General features: G+C 35.1%; 1 protein-coding gene across 1 annotated transcript; it reads left to right on the top strand.

Moving 5' to 3' along the window:
- The first annotated feature begins 3,462 nt into the window (after positions 1–3,462).
- On the top strand, positions 3,463–9,067 carry LOC133870287 (disease resistance protein RPV1-like). The gene is made up of 5 exons (XM_062307376.1): positions 3,463–4,073; positions 5,405–6,506; positions 6,905–7,180; positions 7,288–8,349; positions 8,422–9,067. Exons 1-5 carry the CDS (start codon positions 3,577–3,579, stop codon positions 9,004–9,006), a joined length of 3,522 nt encoding a protein of 1,173 aa, XP_062163360.1. The 5' UTR covers positions 3,463–3,576; the 3' UTR covers positions 9,007–9,067.
- The last annotated feature ends 9,341 nt before the right edge of the window (positions 9,068–18,408 follow it).

Here is an 18,408-nt window from a genome sequence, read left to right as displayed (position 1 = left end):
GGTCCCGATCATTATAGCATACCTTACACAAGTATAAATTTGCATGCCTCTATCATTTGATCCAGTTCAATGTTCAAAACTTGGTCGAACTATCATTTGATCCTAGAGTTAGGGTTTATAACTATATATATAGTATATATATTTAGGGTTAGGGTTTATAGCTATATATAGTACATACACTTAAGATTAGGGTTAAGGTTAGGGTTTATAGCTTACATATAGTATATACACTTAAGATTATGGGTTTTAGGGTTCAATTTTATGGTCAGGGTTTAGTATAGTATATATATATATACTTAGTGGTAGGGTTTAAATTTAGGGTTAGGATTTAGTTTTAATTTATAGTTTACGGTTTAGTTTTATGGCTTAGGGTTTAGCAATGTGTACAGTACATTCAGTGGAGGGGCGGTATATACACGCGGCCAACTGTGCAGTTAGTGTCAACCGGATCCACCGCGTGTATTTACGTGGCCAACAGTTCGCCACGTGTACAGTGACCGTACACGTGGCGAACTGCAAGTGGCGAAAAACTATTTTTTTTGTAGTGCCACTTGCGCCCTACTAAAAATGCTAGGGGGTGCATGCAAGTACATAATATTACAACATTGGCTGGCATTATAATCATTTTCTTTTTCGGAGAATTTTGTATATACCACTGTTTAAGAGTTTTGGGAAGATAGAGATAGAAATAGAGGTATGTGTACAGGGTTCTTATTTCTCCTTTTCTTGTACTTTATTTTTATTTTTTATTTTTTCTTTCTTTTTTTCCGTTCCCTGCTCATGCAGAGGGGTCCCATACCTTTTTGCTCCAGTAGATTAGTGCATGTATTATTACTACCCTTTCAGATTAATGGGGTATCAATTATTGTTATGGCCCCCCAAAAAAAAAGCCTTTCAAAAATGTTGTAAACATAATGGTAGTTACAGTACGGTTAAGGAGGCAGAGTATGTGGAGGGATTAAACTCCAGCATTTTCCTAAAAATGTAGTCTAGGCCTTAACCGAGGTGGTCGGTTGTCAGTTGGGATATGGGAGTGCATTGATGATCATACAATTAATTGTTTATAAACCACTACCTTAGGGAACATTCACATTTTGTACCTAATGACATGCATCCCCTCTCCATGATTTCTCATCTATAAAAGCTCATTTTCTTTTGGTTTATGATTTCAAGAATTATCAGTTGACTAGGTTCTTCTTATTGCAGATAATTTTTTTGGTCCTACTAGTATAATTGAGACGGTATATGAGGAAGGAGTAAAGAATGTTGCCCTCTCTGCTTTGAGGGGAATCAATGGTAGCACATATTCGTTAATTCATTTATCTTGATTAACTTTTAGTTTTGTTTCCGAATTGAACAATCATTTTATCATGTCTTACATTGCAGCAACCATATTCGCATATGGACAACCTAGCAGTGGTAAGAGATACACGATGCCGGCATATCATGAATGTAAGCTTGATCAGAATCTAATATTATTGTTTCCTTCACCTGCTGCTTAAAATTTTTCTGCTGATGCTCTTACATAAATTTTTTTTCTGCTGATGGTCTTAATTAGGCTGGTAACTTTAATGGATCTTAATTTCTTATGATGCCCTTACATAAAAAAAAAAAATTCTTCTGACAAGTAACTCATTCACTGTCTTCACAGACACTTGAAGTACTCTTCATAAAAATTCTAATTGCGTGAGGTCCTTTGTTGAAAGCTTGGTAAATTTATCTGATCATTTGGATTGCATTGATGATTACTACCATTGTAAGTTATTGATATTGTTAGTTTGCAAAACTTTGTTGATCTAGCTGGAGGTGAAAGAGGAAGACAAACACATTGAGATCGATGGTGCTAGGCTTAGGAAAGGATGCCATATTAACCTCAGCTTGATGACACTCACAAATAGTAATCAGAAAGCTCAGGTCAGGATGCCATATACTATAGCATACTTTTATATGGATAGATAGTTTACACGTTTTAAACCCTCCTTTCATCTTACATATTTGCTTATTTGTATTGATATTTTATGCGCCTTTTCCTTGGACAATTTTACATGTTACAAAGGGCTTTAGAAATGAAACACATCTTCCTACCATATAGTTTAATGTGTTTCAAGTTAGGTGAATTGATGTAAAATTCGTACACTCTGATAAATTCATGTCTTGATGAAAGATTCTGGATTCCAGAGCATAAGATTAGATGCGGAAGTTTATCTCACTAGCACAAGCTAGTAAGATATGTGTCTAAGCTTTTGTTTCCTCACCTCCCACTAAATCGAACGCGATCATGTATAGAGCCCCACAAGCCTAAAAGGGGTTGCTAGAAGGTGGTTTAGTGTGCTACAATCGGGCTTGGTAAGGTCATTCGCTAGGTTATGCAAACGGGTTGCGAGTCAATTTGCAGGAGGTGGAAGCAGGAGAATATCAGTTGCCTACCTACACCCTTTGGCGAGACACTGGATTAGTACATGGGCCACTTCTACTGAGAAAGGGAAGGGCAGGTGGTCAAGGCAGCCCTCCTGGGTGGGGTATGGCTGTACAATAGCTTCATAAAGGATTTGGCAATGAACCTGCCTATGCCTTATCTAAATTCATGGACCTGGCATAGAAGCACATGAACGCTAAAGGCACTTTGAAAGCGCTGTAGGATCGAGAACTCCGGCCGGGTGGTTGACGAGACAAGAATAGAAAAGAACCAGAGCAGGCATCCAATGACTTGGATCGCTGAGCTTTAAATTTAAGTACACTCTACTCAAACAATTAATTATTTCTTACTTTAGGATCCACAATGATAATTATCATTCTATTTCTATTATTTTTTTTTAGGCTTATTTTATTTAAATATTATTATCTAGAGTATAATTATAAATCATATTTAATTAATAAATGTAATTTATTAATTGTTAAGTTACCTATTTATTTTCTTAGCCTTTACACTCTTAGCAGCTTCCTTTTAATTTTTTCTTAAATTACGGAATGAAACTACTTGTTGTTTCGCTATCTTAATATACTTCATAATAGATTATCTTATCTTTCTTTATACCATTAAAATATTGTTTTTTTCTTTTCCTAAAATACAAGTTTCATGCGTGCCCTTTTATTTTTTTCAAAATTTAACATAGTTTTTAATGAAAGACAGAGAGAAAAGATAAATATTTTGTATTAAAATAATGAATATAAAAACTAAGTAGTCCGTAATTTACCCAATAATTAGGGAATGCATAAAGTGTCTGCTCAATGTGACGTTTTGAAATTTTTTGAAAAGAGGTTTTAGGGTAAGAGCATTTTAGGTTTGCACCGGTTGGCTTATAGTTATAAGTTATATTCCTTAATTTGAGTTTAGTCTTGGTGAACATCAACATTGTGGTAGACTAAATCCAACTGGTCGTTGTCAATTCGTTATTAACAAGTTGCTCAACAGCTATTGAAGGAAGGTGTGGATGGTAATTGCAAACAGCTGGACAACTGGCAAAGATCATGTTGCAGATTGCAGGCTTCCTTTTGCTTTTACACCATAAACTGAGTCACAAGAGCCTCCTCTTTCAGTAAAGTCAACCTCAATCATAACAAAGCGGCCGCTTATCCATGGCTGCTGAAACCCTTCCATCATCATCCAAACCTCATTGGAATCACGACGTCTTCTTGAGTTTCAGAGGTGAAGACACTCGCAAAACTTTTACCGATCACCTCTACAACGCCTTGGTGCATGCTGGAATTCACAGCTTTCGAGATGATGATGAGCTTCCTAGAAGTAACCACATCTCTACCGAACTGCTCAAAGCTATTCAAAAATCAAGGGTGTCTATTGTGATTTTCTCCAAAGGCTACGCTTCTTCCAGTTGGTGTCTTGATGAGCTTGTGGAGATCCTGCACTGTAAGAATACCATTGGCCAAACTTTTCTTCCCATATTTTATGACGTGGACCCCTCGGATGTGCGAAAACAGAATGGATATTTTGCAGAAGCATTTTGTAGGCATGAAAAGCGGTTTCAGGGAGAGATGGAGAGGTTGCAGAAGTGGAGAGCAGCTCTTACCGAAGCTGCAGAGTACTCTGGCTGGGATCTCAAAAACGTTGCAAACGGGTATTATATGTTATGGACTCTTGTGCTTTTTGATGTATTAATAAATTATTATTTTTTTGTCTTTTGTTTTTCTTTTAAATGTTATTTGAAAATTGATAAAAATAAAATAAAATTGAGGTTGAGAAAAATTATAGATTGTCAAAATTTAAAGAAAAAAAATATCAAAGTTATTTTCGGTAGAATCCAGTGGAAATTTAAACTTTATTGATCTAAATAATTTCAAACTAATTTCGGATGCTTCAATCATCTCGAAATACATCTTTTAGTTGGACAAAACCAAATTAATAATGAGTAACCGAAATTGTGATGACTCTCGTATCATCATTTCTCTTTAACTTTATCATTTCTATTTAATTTTATGACTCCTAATCCACGTTTATCTTTGTTATAGAAAAAGTAATACGAGTTTCATAGTAGTTGGCAATATTTGATCACATATCAAGATGTATAGAATTATGGGGTATTAGACACTATCAAATCTTTTGTTTTGAATTAAACTAAATTTTGTCATATCAGCATTAACAAATCAATGTTTACATGATGTTTGGTTGTGATTGGGGTAAATCCTAAAAAAGATGGACATAGTTTTTTCCCAACTTCCTTCAATTTAGTCTATAAAATGTCATTGTCTTTTTTCGCGTGAGAAGCATATGCATTTTAAATAGCAGAGACTGAGTTTGAATAAATTTTATTAAAAAATCATGTGTCTTTTTCGACGTTGTCCTTTCTTTTTAAGAAGCACGTGCTTCTCATATGCAAAATGGACACATGACATTTTAATGGACTGGGTTGGAAGTAGTTTTTCTGACCTAGTTTGGAAGAAATCTTTGTCAGTATAATTTTCCATTGTGGTTCAATTCAATTTAATATTAGTTATCAAAAAAGTAAACACAGGTAAAGACACTGTTAATATAAAAAATGTAGTTTTAAAAAAAAAAAGTTTAATTTTTTTTTTTTTTTTTTTGAGTTGCAGCTCTGAAAAAAAAAAATGAAAACAAGTGATACCAAACTAGAGACATTTTCCATTTATATCTCTATTTTGCTAATTTCTAAAACTAGAAAACTATTTAATAAAAACTACTTAAAGCATGCTCCTAACTCTATCCATTCTATTACCACTTAATTCATCATGTTGTTTCTATTCTCTGGGTAAGACTTGTGCCTTGTTTGAACAAGACACCGGAATAGGCTTGTGTTTACCACGAAAATGAGTCTCAAATGACTGAAATGATAAAATATCCTTTTGATTCCTATGACTCATATAATTTTCTTCCATTTCTTTTATTGTGCTTATGTTGTTCTTCCTTTTTCTTTTAAACTATAATTATCATGTACGAATCAAGGTTCATCGAGAAAATTGTTGAAGAAGTTTTGCATAAAGTGAACAATGCTTGCATGGATATTGCCAAACATCCAATAAGTATAGATTATCGTGCCGAAAAGATGAAAGCTTTATTAAATCTTGGTACAAGTGATGTTCGTATTGTAGGCATCTATGGCATGGGTAGAATCGGTAAAACAACCTTAGCCAAAGTTGTTTATAACCAAATATATAATGGGTTTGAAGGAAGCAGTTGTCTTTTGAATATTAAAGAAATTTCAGAATGTCTCAATGGTTTAGTTCATTTGCAAGAACAACTTCTTTCTGATGTATTAAAAACCAAGAACTTGAAAATTGCCAATGTTGATAGAGGGATCAATTTGATTAAGGAAAGATTTTGTTGTAAAAGAGTTCTTACTATCCTTGATGATGTGGATCACTTGAAACAACTCAATTCATTAGCTGGAAGCTCTGAATGGTTTGGTCCAGGAAGTAGAATCATTTTAACAACTCGAGATGAACATTTGCTAACTAAAGTTGGAGCGCATGAAAAATACAAGGTTGAGGAATTGAATCTTAGGGAATCTCTTCAACTTTTTAGTTGGCATGCCTTTAGGATGGCTCATCGAATAGAAGATTACCGAGAGCTTTCAATTAGTGTAGTTAATTATGTGAGAGGGCTTCCATTAGCTCTTGAAATTTTGGGTGCCTATCTATCAAGAAGAAGTACTATTGAGTGGAAAAATGCATTGGAAAAATTACAAAAGCATCCTCACCACCAGATTCAAAAAATACTTAGAATGAGCTATGATTCACTAGATGATGATGCAGTGAAGGACACATTCCTTGATATTGCGTGTTTCTTTGTTGGCATGGACAAAGATTATGCCATCAAAATATTCGATGGTTGTGGTTTCTTTCTGGATATTGGTATAAATATTCTCATTGAGAGGTCTCTCGTGACAATCAATGCCAAAAATGAGTTGAGGATGCATGATTTGATTCGCGATATGGGAAGGGAGGTTGTTCGCGAAATGTCACCCAAGGACCTAGGAAAACGTAGTAGATTGTGGTTTCACAAGGATGTCTTAGATGTGCTTAACAAACATCTGGTAAGAGGTAGATGCATTAATATTATATAAATACATGTATATGCACATAGACATAATATGCATATGTTATGAAAGTATTTCTGTATGAGGGTTTTGTCTTTTTGCCAAACATGGATATAGCTTGAATATTATATCAATATGACCCATAACTGTAAGATCTTAAACCCTACAATTCTCTAATCAATGAAATAACTTATACTTGGCTATAGTATTACAAAAAAAAAAAAAAAAAAAAAATGAAGTATGCAATCATGTTTAAGCAATTCTGGCCATGTATAAATCACATTAGTTTTTTTTATTTAATTATGGTGAAAATATCTAAGTCACCTCCAATTTGAAGGTGTTCTAGCTTCACAAAAAAATGTGAATATGCATTGCTAATCCAGCTATGTTTCCAGGGATCAGAAGTAATAGAGGGTCTCAACCTAAGTCTACCTGTACTTGAAGATGTACGATTGAAAATTGAAGCATTTGCAAAGATGAAAAATTTGAGATTGCTCCAAATTGATGGTGCATATCTCACGGGATGCTATGAACATCTTTCCAAAGAGTTAAGATGGCTTCACTGGCATAAGTGCTCTCTGAAATTTCTACCACCAAATTTCCATCTAGAGAACCTTGTTATTCTCGACATGCAACATAGTAATGTCAAACAAGTTTGGAAGGAGATCAAAGTAAAATAAATCTCACATTACCTTTTATTTTCTTATTAATGTTGAATGAATAAGTTACATGAAATTTTCTTTTCTTTTCTTTTTCTCATTTGATTTTGTTTTGGCAGATACTCAACAAGTTAAAAGTTCTTAATCTCAGAGGTTCTAAATGTCTCACTCAATCACCAAACTTCTCACGAGTCCCATATTTGGAGATATTGATACTTGAAGGTTGCACGAGCTTGGTTAAGGTACATGAGTCCATTGGACATTTGAAAAAACTTGTTTTGTTGAATTTACAAGGATGCAAGAACTTGAAGAATCTTCCAGAAAGCATTTCAAACTTAGAATCTTTGGAGACTCTTAACTTGTCTGACTTTATCAAAATTAACAAGTTACCAAAACAATTGGGGAATATGGTTGCTTTAACAGAGCTGACACTTAAAGGTTGCATGAGTTTGGTTGAGATACCTGAGTCCATTGGACATTTGAAAAAACTTGTTTTATTGAATTTACAAGGATGCAAGAACTTGAAGAATCTTCCCGAAAGCATTTCAAACTTAGAATCTTTGGAGACTTTTCACTTGTCTAATTGCATAAAAATTGACAAGTTACCAAAACAATTCGGGAATATGATTGCTTTAACAGAGTTGCTTGCTAATGGAACTGCCATTAAGCAATTTCCATACTCCTTTGGTCTTTTGAAGAAGCTCAAAACTTTATCATTATCTGGATGTAGAGGGCAATCCTTAGAATCTTGGATGTCACATATTTTGTCATGGTTATCACGAAAATGCCCGAAACCTATAAATTTGCTACCAACTTCTGTTTCTGGATTGTATTGTTTGAGAAAACTGGAACTCCGTGATTGCAATTTGTTTGAAGATGAGATTCCTATGGAACTTGGGAGTTTGTCTTCACTCGAAGAATTGGATTTATCAGGAAACAATTTTCGTAGTCTGCCTCATTGCATCGGTCTCCTTCCTAAATTAGATGTACTTATGTTGTGGGAGTGTACAAGTCTACAATCAATTTCAGAACTTCCTGCAAGTTTAGGAACCTTGAATGCAATTGGCTGCTCATCATTGCAGAGACTCCCAAATGTGCCGAACCAGGAAAGATTATCTACATATTTTTACATGGGAAGTTGTGACAGTCTAGCATATGATTTCAGGAAGAGTCTTCTCCAGGTACTCTCTCTCTCTCTCTCTCTGCCATTCTCTCATTTTATGATGTGAACTTTTTTTTTTCTTTCGAAACAGTACTTGTCCAAGTTTGGTGACCGGTATCGTTACATTGTGCTCCCTGGTGGTGAGGTTCCAAATTGGTTCAGCCATAAGAGAATTGGATCTTCGATATCCTTTCAAATACCTTCACTTCCAAAGGGTCAAATCAAGGGGTTATTTCTTTGTGCTGTTTGTGCACCCAAACAAAGAACATATCAGCAGAAGTACTACCCGAGCTACGCGCCGGTCTGTATTAGCATTAACAACAGCCCTTTGGGGACACTCTCCCCTTGGATTCCTGTAACGTTAAATAGCCATCATTCCTGCGGCGATCATTCCTGCATAATGTATATACCCAATCCATTTACTGAAGATGAAATAGCAAGTGGAATGGAAATGACGATATCCTGGGATGTTGGGGGATACCGTGAAGTAGTGAACCAGTGTGGAATTCATCTACTCGTTGATGAGCCAAATGCAATAATGGATTCCGAATATTCAGTGGATATGGTGTCCGCCAAGAGAGGTCGTGATCATGACAATGAGGCCGGACCAAGCAATTATTGGTCTAGTGACGAAAACTGCCACAAAAGATCTAGGATCGTTGACTCTGAAGCGTAAGAATGAAGGACTTGTTAATATGTTTATTCCAAATAAATTGAATTTTCTTAAGTATTGTGAATCTTATATATCCAATGATTCATTTTTAAAAAAGTTGTTAGAGTTAGATAAGAATTGAATAAGAATTCCATAAATAACATTTATCTTTTCAAAATATTCTTATATGGAGACACATTTAAAAATTGTTCCATAATTATTATGTAAAATGTAGATAAAAGTACACGAGTAATGTTTATTATATAACTTTTATACAACTCTAACTACTTTTTTTTTTTTTTTTTTTTTTTTTTTTTTTTTTTTTTTATGATCAACCATTGAATTTGTTTTCTTACATGTGAGTCCTAAATATTCAATGGTTGATCTTAAAAAAAAAGTTGTTAGAGTTGTGTAAGAGTTGTGCAAGAAATACTACTCAAAGTACACATACCCCTCTCAAATTACTACATTATTGTTAATGTCCTCCAAAACTATCAAATTATCAATTGTGTCAATGTACTCCCTAAACTACTAAAAAATGTCAATGTCCTCTCAATGATAAAATACTATTTATAAAATTATTAAAATTATCTAAAAATAAAACAATTTTTTTTAAAAAAAAAAAAATTCGTTTTTCAAAATTTTTTTTAAAAAATTTTCAGTTATTTTTACGTTTTTATTTAATTTTTTTTTTCGTTTTTAATTTTTTTAAGTTTCAGTTTTTTTTTTTTTTTTTTTTTTTTTTTTTTCCGAACTTAAAAGGACATTTTTGCCTTATTGAAAAAATTTAAGGATCATTTTTGTCTTTTTGTTGGTCTCGGGGGCCATTAACATTTTTTGGTAGTTTATGAGAGACATTGACATAATTGAGTTGTAGTTTGAGAGGAATATGTATATATATATATTTTTTTTCCTAAAAAGTACTTTTAGAATTTGAAAAGAAAAAAAATTATTTTTCAAGGTCATAAATATTCTAACTTATAACCTTGACGTAGGAAAAAAAAAAAAAATATGAGACTTGCTATTCCTCTAAATCCTGTCCTACTCTCATTTAACTTTTTTTTTTTTTTTTTCAAATCAATCATTTGATCTGTTTTCTTATATATTCAATAGTCGATTTTGTTTTTAAAAAAATAGAAAAATAGCATTTTTTAAAAAAAAAAATAAAAATAAAAATACATGAATCCATTCCATCAAAGAGTCCACTGCAAAGATTAAAAATCCCTAATGAGTTTTTATTTATCTTCTTCTCAAACGGTACAATTGAGATAAAGTTTTTCTTTAAATTAGATTATAAAAAATTCATTTAACTCAATCTATTAAAGTGACATTTATTTTTAGAGCATGTGATTATCATCTATATTTTAGAATTTAAATATAAGAACCACATGCTTTATTAAAAGAGCATGTAAAAATGAAATACTTTAAAAATAAATATTGACATCTATCTTTAGAGTATGTAATTTTTGTCTGTATTTTAAAATTTAAATGCAAATCACATGCTTTATTAAAAGTACATGTAAAAATGAATAGAAATGTCAGAACTCCTTCTAGTGTCCTTCTGGAGTCTTTTTATGCTGACATAGCATTCTGTTTTTAATAATAATAATAAAAAACTACAGCTTGATTTCTTTATCTTATTTTTATTAAAAAATAAAAAGAAAAAAGGTGTCATGTTAGCGTAGAAGATCTTAAAAAGACACTAGAAGAAGTTCTAGCAATTCTCAAAAATGAAATACTCTAAAAATAAATATTGTCATCTATCTTTAAACCATATGATTCTTATCTGTATTTTAAAATTCAAATGTGAGAATCACATGATTTGTTAAAAGTGCGGGTAAAAATGGGATACTCTAAAAATACATGTTGAAATCTATTTTTAGAGCACGTAATTATTATCTATGATTTAAAATTTATTATTAAAGGTGCACGCGAAAAATAGATGTTAAATTTAATAGACGGAATTATTAAGAAAAAATTGTCCTACAATTGAAACCGTGTATGAAAAGTTAACAGGTCCTCCATCTTACAGATTTTACAACCGTCTCATTTGTCTCTGAGACACACTATTCAAGTCAATTAATTTTTTGTTTTTTGTTTTATTTATTTATTTATTTTTTTATAAGTAAGTCGATTAATTAATCGCGTCCACAAACAAACCATGCATTCAAATCCAAAGCCCAACCCAAGGAATCCTGGACCTGAAAATGGACGGAGCTCCGACGACGAGCAGGAGCAGAGGAGGAGGGGGAGGCGGCCTGGCGCCGTTTCTAATAAAGACGTACGACATGGTGGATGACTCGGCGACGGACAAGATCGTGTCGTGGAGCCAGAACAAGACGAGCTTCGTGGCGTGGAACCCGCCCGAGTTTGCCCGGGTCCTCCTCCCGGCATTTTTCAAGCACAACAACTTCTCCAGCTTCATCCGCCAGCTCAACAACTATGTCTGTTGGCTTTCTTATTATTTGTTTTGATTCCGCTTCTGATTCGAATTAGTGTCAGCTTCTAATTGTTGAATTTATTTGAAGGAGGGGAAACGTGTTGTAGGTAAATTTTAGGCAATTTTGAATTGGTTGAATCCATTGGTTCTAAGCTAGATTTATAAATTGTATTTTTTTGGTTAGTTTTCCCAGATTGAAATTGGGTTCGTTTTCTGTATGTTTTGGCGGTTTCTGAAATTGGGTTCGTTTTATTTATTTATTTTTAATTTTTTTATGAATAAGTGAAATTTTATAGCACCAACAAGCAACTTCTTACAAAGAAAAGGTTCTCAACAGAACCTAAACGCACAACCAGAGCAAACAAAACTCACAACCAAAAGCAAAGAACAACAAAAAACATCAAAATCAGAAAAAACCTAAACCAGAACAACAAAAGGGATATTCCAGTTTAAACAAAGAGCAAAGTTTTCCTTAGTCTTCGGGAATCTGCCTTTTCCTGAGATACGGGATCGGATTTCCCAATAAATCGATCTCAGCAACTGTTCCTCCGTCTTTGGTCTCCTTGGTGCCTAATCTCATTTCTAGCTCTCCATAAGTGATACACAACAGAACTCAAAGCAAGCCTGCATAATACTCCCCTTAATCTCTTAGTTTTCCACTGTACACATCCAGTAGCAATCACGCTAGTCCAGTCAAAATCAGGAGCAACAATGTTGTAGCAGTGCATACAATTCTGCCAAACTCGGGAGCTGAAACTGCATTGAAAGAGCAAATGATCCCTACTCTCTATTCCATGTCTACAAAATACACATTGAGTATCGCCATTATATCCCCAGGCCAAAAGTCTATCACCTGCAGTAAGCCTATTTTTCACAGCTAACCACATTAAGAACGCTTGTTTTGGGATTGCATAGGGGAACCAAATGAGAGGCCGCCAATCAACTTCGGCTTTCTTCTTTCTCAAATGTTTCCAAGTATCAGAACTAACATAAATTCCTTTCTTTGCCACTGTCCAAACCGGTCGATCAGAATCTCCAAGCCGGATTTCTGAGAGCCTACTCTGAATGGTAACAAGTTCATCAAACCGAGCAGGCTTCCATATCCAGTTACCATTCCTAAGGACAGAAGCGACTTAGGCATCTAACTTGCTTTGAGAATCATAAATTGGGTTCATTTTCTTTTGGGGTCTTATTCCTTAATTAGCTTATGAGAAGCTTATGGCATCTATAAAGTAGCATCCTTTCTAGAATATGGTCTTTGAGAAAACTAGTTCTAAGCGAGTGCAATCTATCTGAAGATGTGATTCCAATTGATCTTGGGTGTTTATCTTCACTAGAGGAATTGGATTTAGCAAGGAACAATTTTTGTAATCTACCTCTTTGCATCAGCCACCTTCCTAATTGCCCTAAAAGGTCAAGGATGGAGCCCAAAGCACAAGAATGAAATATATTAGCGTGCGCGTGCGAAGATCATTCCTGAGATGGAAAGTGGAGAGGAAGTGGAGGTGTCCAACAGAGCTGGGAAACCCATTGAAGCGAACAAGTGTGGAATTCATCTACTATTCTCTGCCATCCCTATAGCATGTGAAGATCATTCTGTGTTTGCCATATCATTCCCGAGATGGAAAGTGGAGAGGAAGTGGAGGTGTCCATCAGAGTTGGGGAACCCATTGAAGTGAACAATTGTGGAATTCATCTACTATTTGATGACTTAAATGTAAGAGATGGATATGGAAGTATGGATATGGAGTCGTTTGCTAAGAAGGGTCAAGACGACAATGAGGCAGGATGATGCAGGAAGTGCAATAAAAAAATAAATAATTTTTATTTATTTCATAATCTTTTCATTTTTAGGATTTTATTTTATAATCTTTTCCTTTTTAGGATTGGGTTTACTTTTATTACTAGAATAAAATTTACTATTATTACCAAGATTAGATTTACTATTGCTACTAGGAATAGTTTTACTTTCTCTACAAGTATTTATCTTCTATAAATAGGCTTTATATAAAACTCAATAAATTGAATTGTCAGGATGATGCAGGGTGTGCAATAAAAAAATAAATAATTTTTATTTATTTTATAATCTTTTCATTATTAGGATTTTATTTTATAATCTTTTCCTTTTTAGGATTGGGTTTACTTTTACTACCAGAATAAAGTTTACTATTATTACCAAGATTAGGTTTACTGATAAGCGTTGAATGTTACACATTCAAGCCCCTTAACTTATATATGTTAATTCCTTAGCATTGTTATTTGTTTGATTTTGTGTTGTTTTAATGTTTTCAGGTTTTAAATAAAGACACAATTAATTCCATTAATTTTGGGCTTAAAGTACACTTTGAGAAGACCTAGAAGATATGTTTAAGCTTAACCATCATAATAGAATACCTATATGATGTGGTTAGGTTTAATCAAATCAAGTGAAGGATTAAATCGGAATTTCTCCATTAAGAGTCAAAATCGGATTGGATTCAAATTTGGATTCTGCATATGTCTCAGTGTTTGGATCATAAATTTTGCATCAAATATCGGATTGCAATGAAATTGGTGGCGTTGGAAAGCTAATAAAATATTAAACAAATATGTCAGAAATAGCTTTTCTCTGATTCGAACGTTTACTATGCTAAAATCGTCTCGCAATAAAAGACCGCAATTCTGGCCGAATTTAGAATCCTTTTCCTACTTGGATTAAAGTTTCAATCTTCTACTTGGACAAGAAGACTCAAGAACGATTTTTATGGAATTCCAAGGGCTTCTAGGACTTGTGTGCTTCCTATAAATAGACCCTTAAGCTTCAAGAGAAGGTGTGCTTGGTGCTTGGGCTTGTGCTTAGCTTTAGACAGAAATTCTTCTTGGAGGCCTAACAAGTTGAAGAGGAGAATACCATGGCAGGAGGCCATCCCAGTACCACGATGAGCGGTTAAATTCCTAATAGGGTGTTGATGTAGCCCTTTCCAAGTAACAATGGTTTAATTGTATTTTAATTTGGGATTTTCTATATGCATAATGGTTGTATAACTGTGAGAATTGATTTTAATGTTTATATTCAATCATTATGAATTTCTTATCTTGTCTTAGAAAGTCTTTTATATTGATTGAACTCAATCCTTCATATTTTCTGTGATTATGTGAATGATTGTTATACAACGGTTTTAATTGATATATGATCAAGAGGATTAGATAGACCATGCCTAGGAAAGACGGATTGTACTACACCCTAGTTTAGTGTAATTTAGGTAGACAGTCCGTGCCAACCGAAGATGGGTTATACTATTCCATTGATTGTGTGTATATCCTATTAAAGACGTAGCTAGTCCATGCCTAGGGAAGACGGGCCGTACTGCATCTTAATGGTTAGGTGGACGGTCCGTGCCAACCGAAGATGGATTATACTTATTCTTTAGAGGTAATTTCTTGACTACTCGAGTGAGACGAGCCCTTTATCATGCATAGTATGAATTTTCCTTGTTAATTTATGATTGACCATTGTTATGCGGTGAGTGGTGAAATCAATCCCCTATTCTTTATCTCATCCCTACTATCTTTACTTTTATGTCTTTTACTTTTATGTATTTATTTTTATAAAACAAAAAAACCAAATCAAACATCTTTTTAATTAAGTTATATTTAATCTCGAAAAACTTAATAGTAATACCCCTGTAGTCCTTGAGGTTCGACACCCTCTCTATAGCCTTATCCTACAAGGATTCGTCCTATTGCGAGTGGTTATTTATTATTGATATATTTTGGTAAACAAAAGACCACATCATTTACTATTGTTACTAGGAATAGTTTTACTTTCTCTACAAGTATTTATCTTCTATAAATAGGCTTGCTTATTATGTAAAACTCAATAAATTGAATTGTTATAAAATCAGAGAATTCTCTCAAATGCTTTGTGGAGTTTTATCTTAATTTAGCCCGCGGGCTTGTTTTATTTTTTATTTTTTGGGTTGAAAACGAAGATGTTTCTCCTTGCAGAATCAAAGACACTGCTCTTTGATTAGTTACCTTAGTCTTCCGCTACATCAGTTGATATCAGAACAGGCTTTATCCAAATCATGGCCAATTAGCGCAATGGAGACGATCCCTTTAACGACGCCACTTGTGACAGGGAGGCTCTTCTGAGGGCCGAATTTCAAGAGTTCTAGCAGACAATGTAGCAGGAGTTATGCCAGTTGCGAGAGATGATGGAGTGCATGCACATAGGTCCTAATCGTAATCACAGGGACAATGATGCCCATGATAAAGATGGGATCCAAGTGAGGCCTATTCCTTACCAACGACTTACACCCATAAACCGACCACCAATCTATGAGGATCTTAGTGATGATGAAGATTTCACTGAAGGAGTGTTCGGACAGAACGGTGGAGTAGATCGACGGGGTGAAGGACATTGTGGCGCCGGCCATATGGGGAATGTCTATGAAGGCGCTGGCTACCGAGATGCTTATGGAGAGCAACCCAGACGTCAGGATCACGGTAGGAGGAATCCCATAAATACCAAATGAAGATTGATCTCTCATCATTCAACGGGCATCTTCAAATTGAAGATTTCATAGATTGGGTGATAGAGGTATAGAGATTCTGTGATTATATGAGTATTCGCAGGATCGCAAGGTGAAATTAGTGGCATACAAGTTCAAGGGAGGAGCTTTTGCTTGGTGGGAGAAATAACAAATTTCTCGAGCCTGACAAAGGAAGGGACTTGTGACTTCATGGTTGAAGATGAAGCGACTACTCAAAGCATGATTTTTACCACCGTACTTTGAGCAACGGCTATTCCAGCAATACCAAGAGTGTCGACAAGGAGGTCGAACCATCCAGGCGTATGTTGATGATTTCTATCGCCAATCTGCTCGGAATAATCTCATGGAGACAGAAGATCAACAAGTTGCAAGGTTTATTGGTGGATTACGTGTGGCAATACAAGATAAGGTCTCTATGCATCCTATCTTTACTTTAAACGAGGCAGTTAGTTTGGCAACTCGAGCAGAGAAACAACTAGAGAGGCCTAGAGCACCAACTTGGGAGAGAAACGCAAGCAATTCAATGTGGCCAACACAAGGTCAGGGAAAACAACCTGTAGTCCTGACGGTCACACCAAGTCAACCAGTGCCTCCCCCCGAAAAAGGAGTCAACAGCAGGTCAAACACCCAGAGACAACTAGCCAACAATCCGTATGCACGGCCTGGTCCAGACAAGTGTTTCAAATGTAACCAATCGGGACATAGGTCGCATCAATGTACCCGGAGGCAAATGGTAAACTTGATCGAACCCGAACCAAAAGAAAGATCCGAGAATGGAGATGATGATACACCCGAGTATGAGGAAGAGGAATTGGCTAACGCTGATGAGGGAATCCCACTTTCCTGATCCTTAGTAATTCAACGTTTACTCTTAACCCCGAGGCAAGAGAATCAATCTCAAAGGCACAAGATTTTTCGTACTCGCTGCATAGTCAACCAAAGGGTATGTAATGTGATTATTGATAGTGGTAGCGGGGAGAATGTAGTGTCTAAGGAGATGGTTTCGAAGTTGGGTTTGAAAACTGAGAAGCACCCAGCCTCATACAAGATCAGATGAATCAAGCGAGGAACCGGGACACTAGTAATCGAGAGATGTCGTTTCACATTTTCAATCGGTAAGCATTACTCGGATTCTATTTTGTGTGATGTAGTGGAGATGGAGGCATGCCACTTAATCCTGGGAAGACCTTGGCAATTTGACATGGATGCCCAGCAACAGGGAAGGGCTAACGTTTGCACTATCTTTCAGAATGGCCGGAAGATAACATTTCGACCCTTACAAGAAGTCAAAAATTCCACTCATTCCAAGGGCAAGCCAGTCCTCCTATCACTGGTTCAAAATTTATAGAAGAAGTTAAGGAGGCCCAAGATGTCATAGCATTGGTGATCAAGGGAACTCCAGGCTTCGTCTCACAAGAAGTTCCCGAGATAATGCGATCGATGTTAGAAGAATTCCAAGACATTATGCCTAAAGAGATGCTTGAAGGACTGCCGCCTATGAGAGATATCCAGCACTATATTGACTTAGTGTTGGGAGCCCAAAGGAGAATGCTATTTTGCAAGAGCAGGTAGAGGGGTTAATTCGGAAGGGACACTTGCGAGAGTATGAGTCCATGCGCAGTACTGGCCCTACTTGTACCGAAGAAAGATGGAAGTTGGCGAATGTGTGTGGATAACAAACGTTTCTCCGTATATTTAATGCGTAATTTTGTTTTAATAAATTGGTTTTATAGTAAAACAAATGTCATGAAGTATAGGTGTAACTTGTTGTGTAACTTGTTGGAATGTTCATATGGCAAAAAGATGCCATTTGTGTTAAAATTAGTGGTTTACTCATTTAAATTACATTTTTTTTTTTAAGGTAATCTGGAATTTTATAGATTTATGAAATTACTTTGTTCTTCACGTACAATTCCAGATAAGCAACTAGGACACGTGTCGACTCATATGTGGTGGAGAAGTTGAGTTATAGCCAATTGTGCAAGCGTATGGGCAACTTGGTTGCCTTCTCTTCTCACGAAATTAACAGTCCAAGACTGTAAAGTTAAAAGAATGAAGCTTGAACTGCATTTTTTTTTAAGTACAGAAGCAGTTGGTTCGAATTGCATAAGAAATAAAGCAAACGATTAAGGATAGAAAATGGCATTTCTTCATATTTGGATTGCAAAACTGCAAACCAGAGGAATACAATGTAATGCATTTGAGCATTTACTTCAGAATTCTAATAAACCATGTCAAAACGTTATACACACTCCAAAACCAAAATCCCAATTAATGAGGATCGGCCTATGGTTCCCATCAATTAATCAAAGTTGAAAAATGGAATTGACTTCTAAAATAAGACAAGTGTGTGCTTATCGTGTTAACAAAATTAAACAATGCGGAAAATAAATAACACAAGTATTTTTGTTAACAAAGTGGAAACTCAAGATAAGAAAAACCACTCCGGGG

The sequence above is a fragment of the Alnus glutinosa genome, chromosome 6 (assembly GCF_958979055.1).
Source record: "Alnus glutinosa chromosome 6, dhAlnGlut1.1, whole genome shotgun sequence".
Classification (NCBI taxonomy): Eukaryota; Viridiplantae; Streptophyta; class Magnoliopsida; order Fagales; family Betulaceae; genus Alnus; species Alnus glutinosa.
The sequence above is the reverse complement of the archived record's forward strand: the minus strand, read 5'-3'. Positions and strand labels throughout refer to the sequence as shown.

What these genes read in the sequence shown, in the direction of transcription:
- LOC133870287 (XM_062307376.1), top strand. Translation starts at nt 3,577, where the DNA reads ATGGCTGCTGAAACCCTTCCATCATCATCCAAACCTCATTGGAATCAC. An exon ending in CTCAAAAACGTTGCAAACGG is followed by an intron (nt 4,074 to 5,404) that starts GTATTATATGTT and finishes TATAATTATCAT; the next exon opens with GTACGAATCAAGGTTCATCG. An exon ending in AAGTTTGGAAGGAGATCAAA is followed by an intron (nt 7,181 to 7,287) that starts GTAAAATAAATC and finishes TTGTTTTGGCAG; the next exon opens with ATACTCAACAAGTTAAAAGT.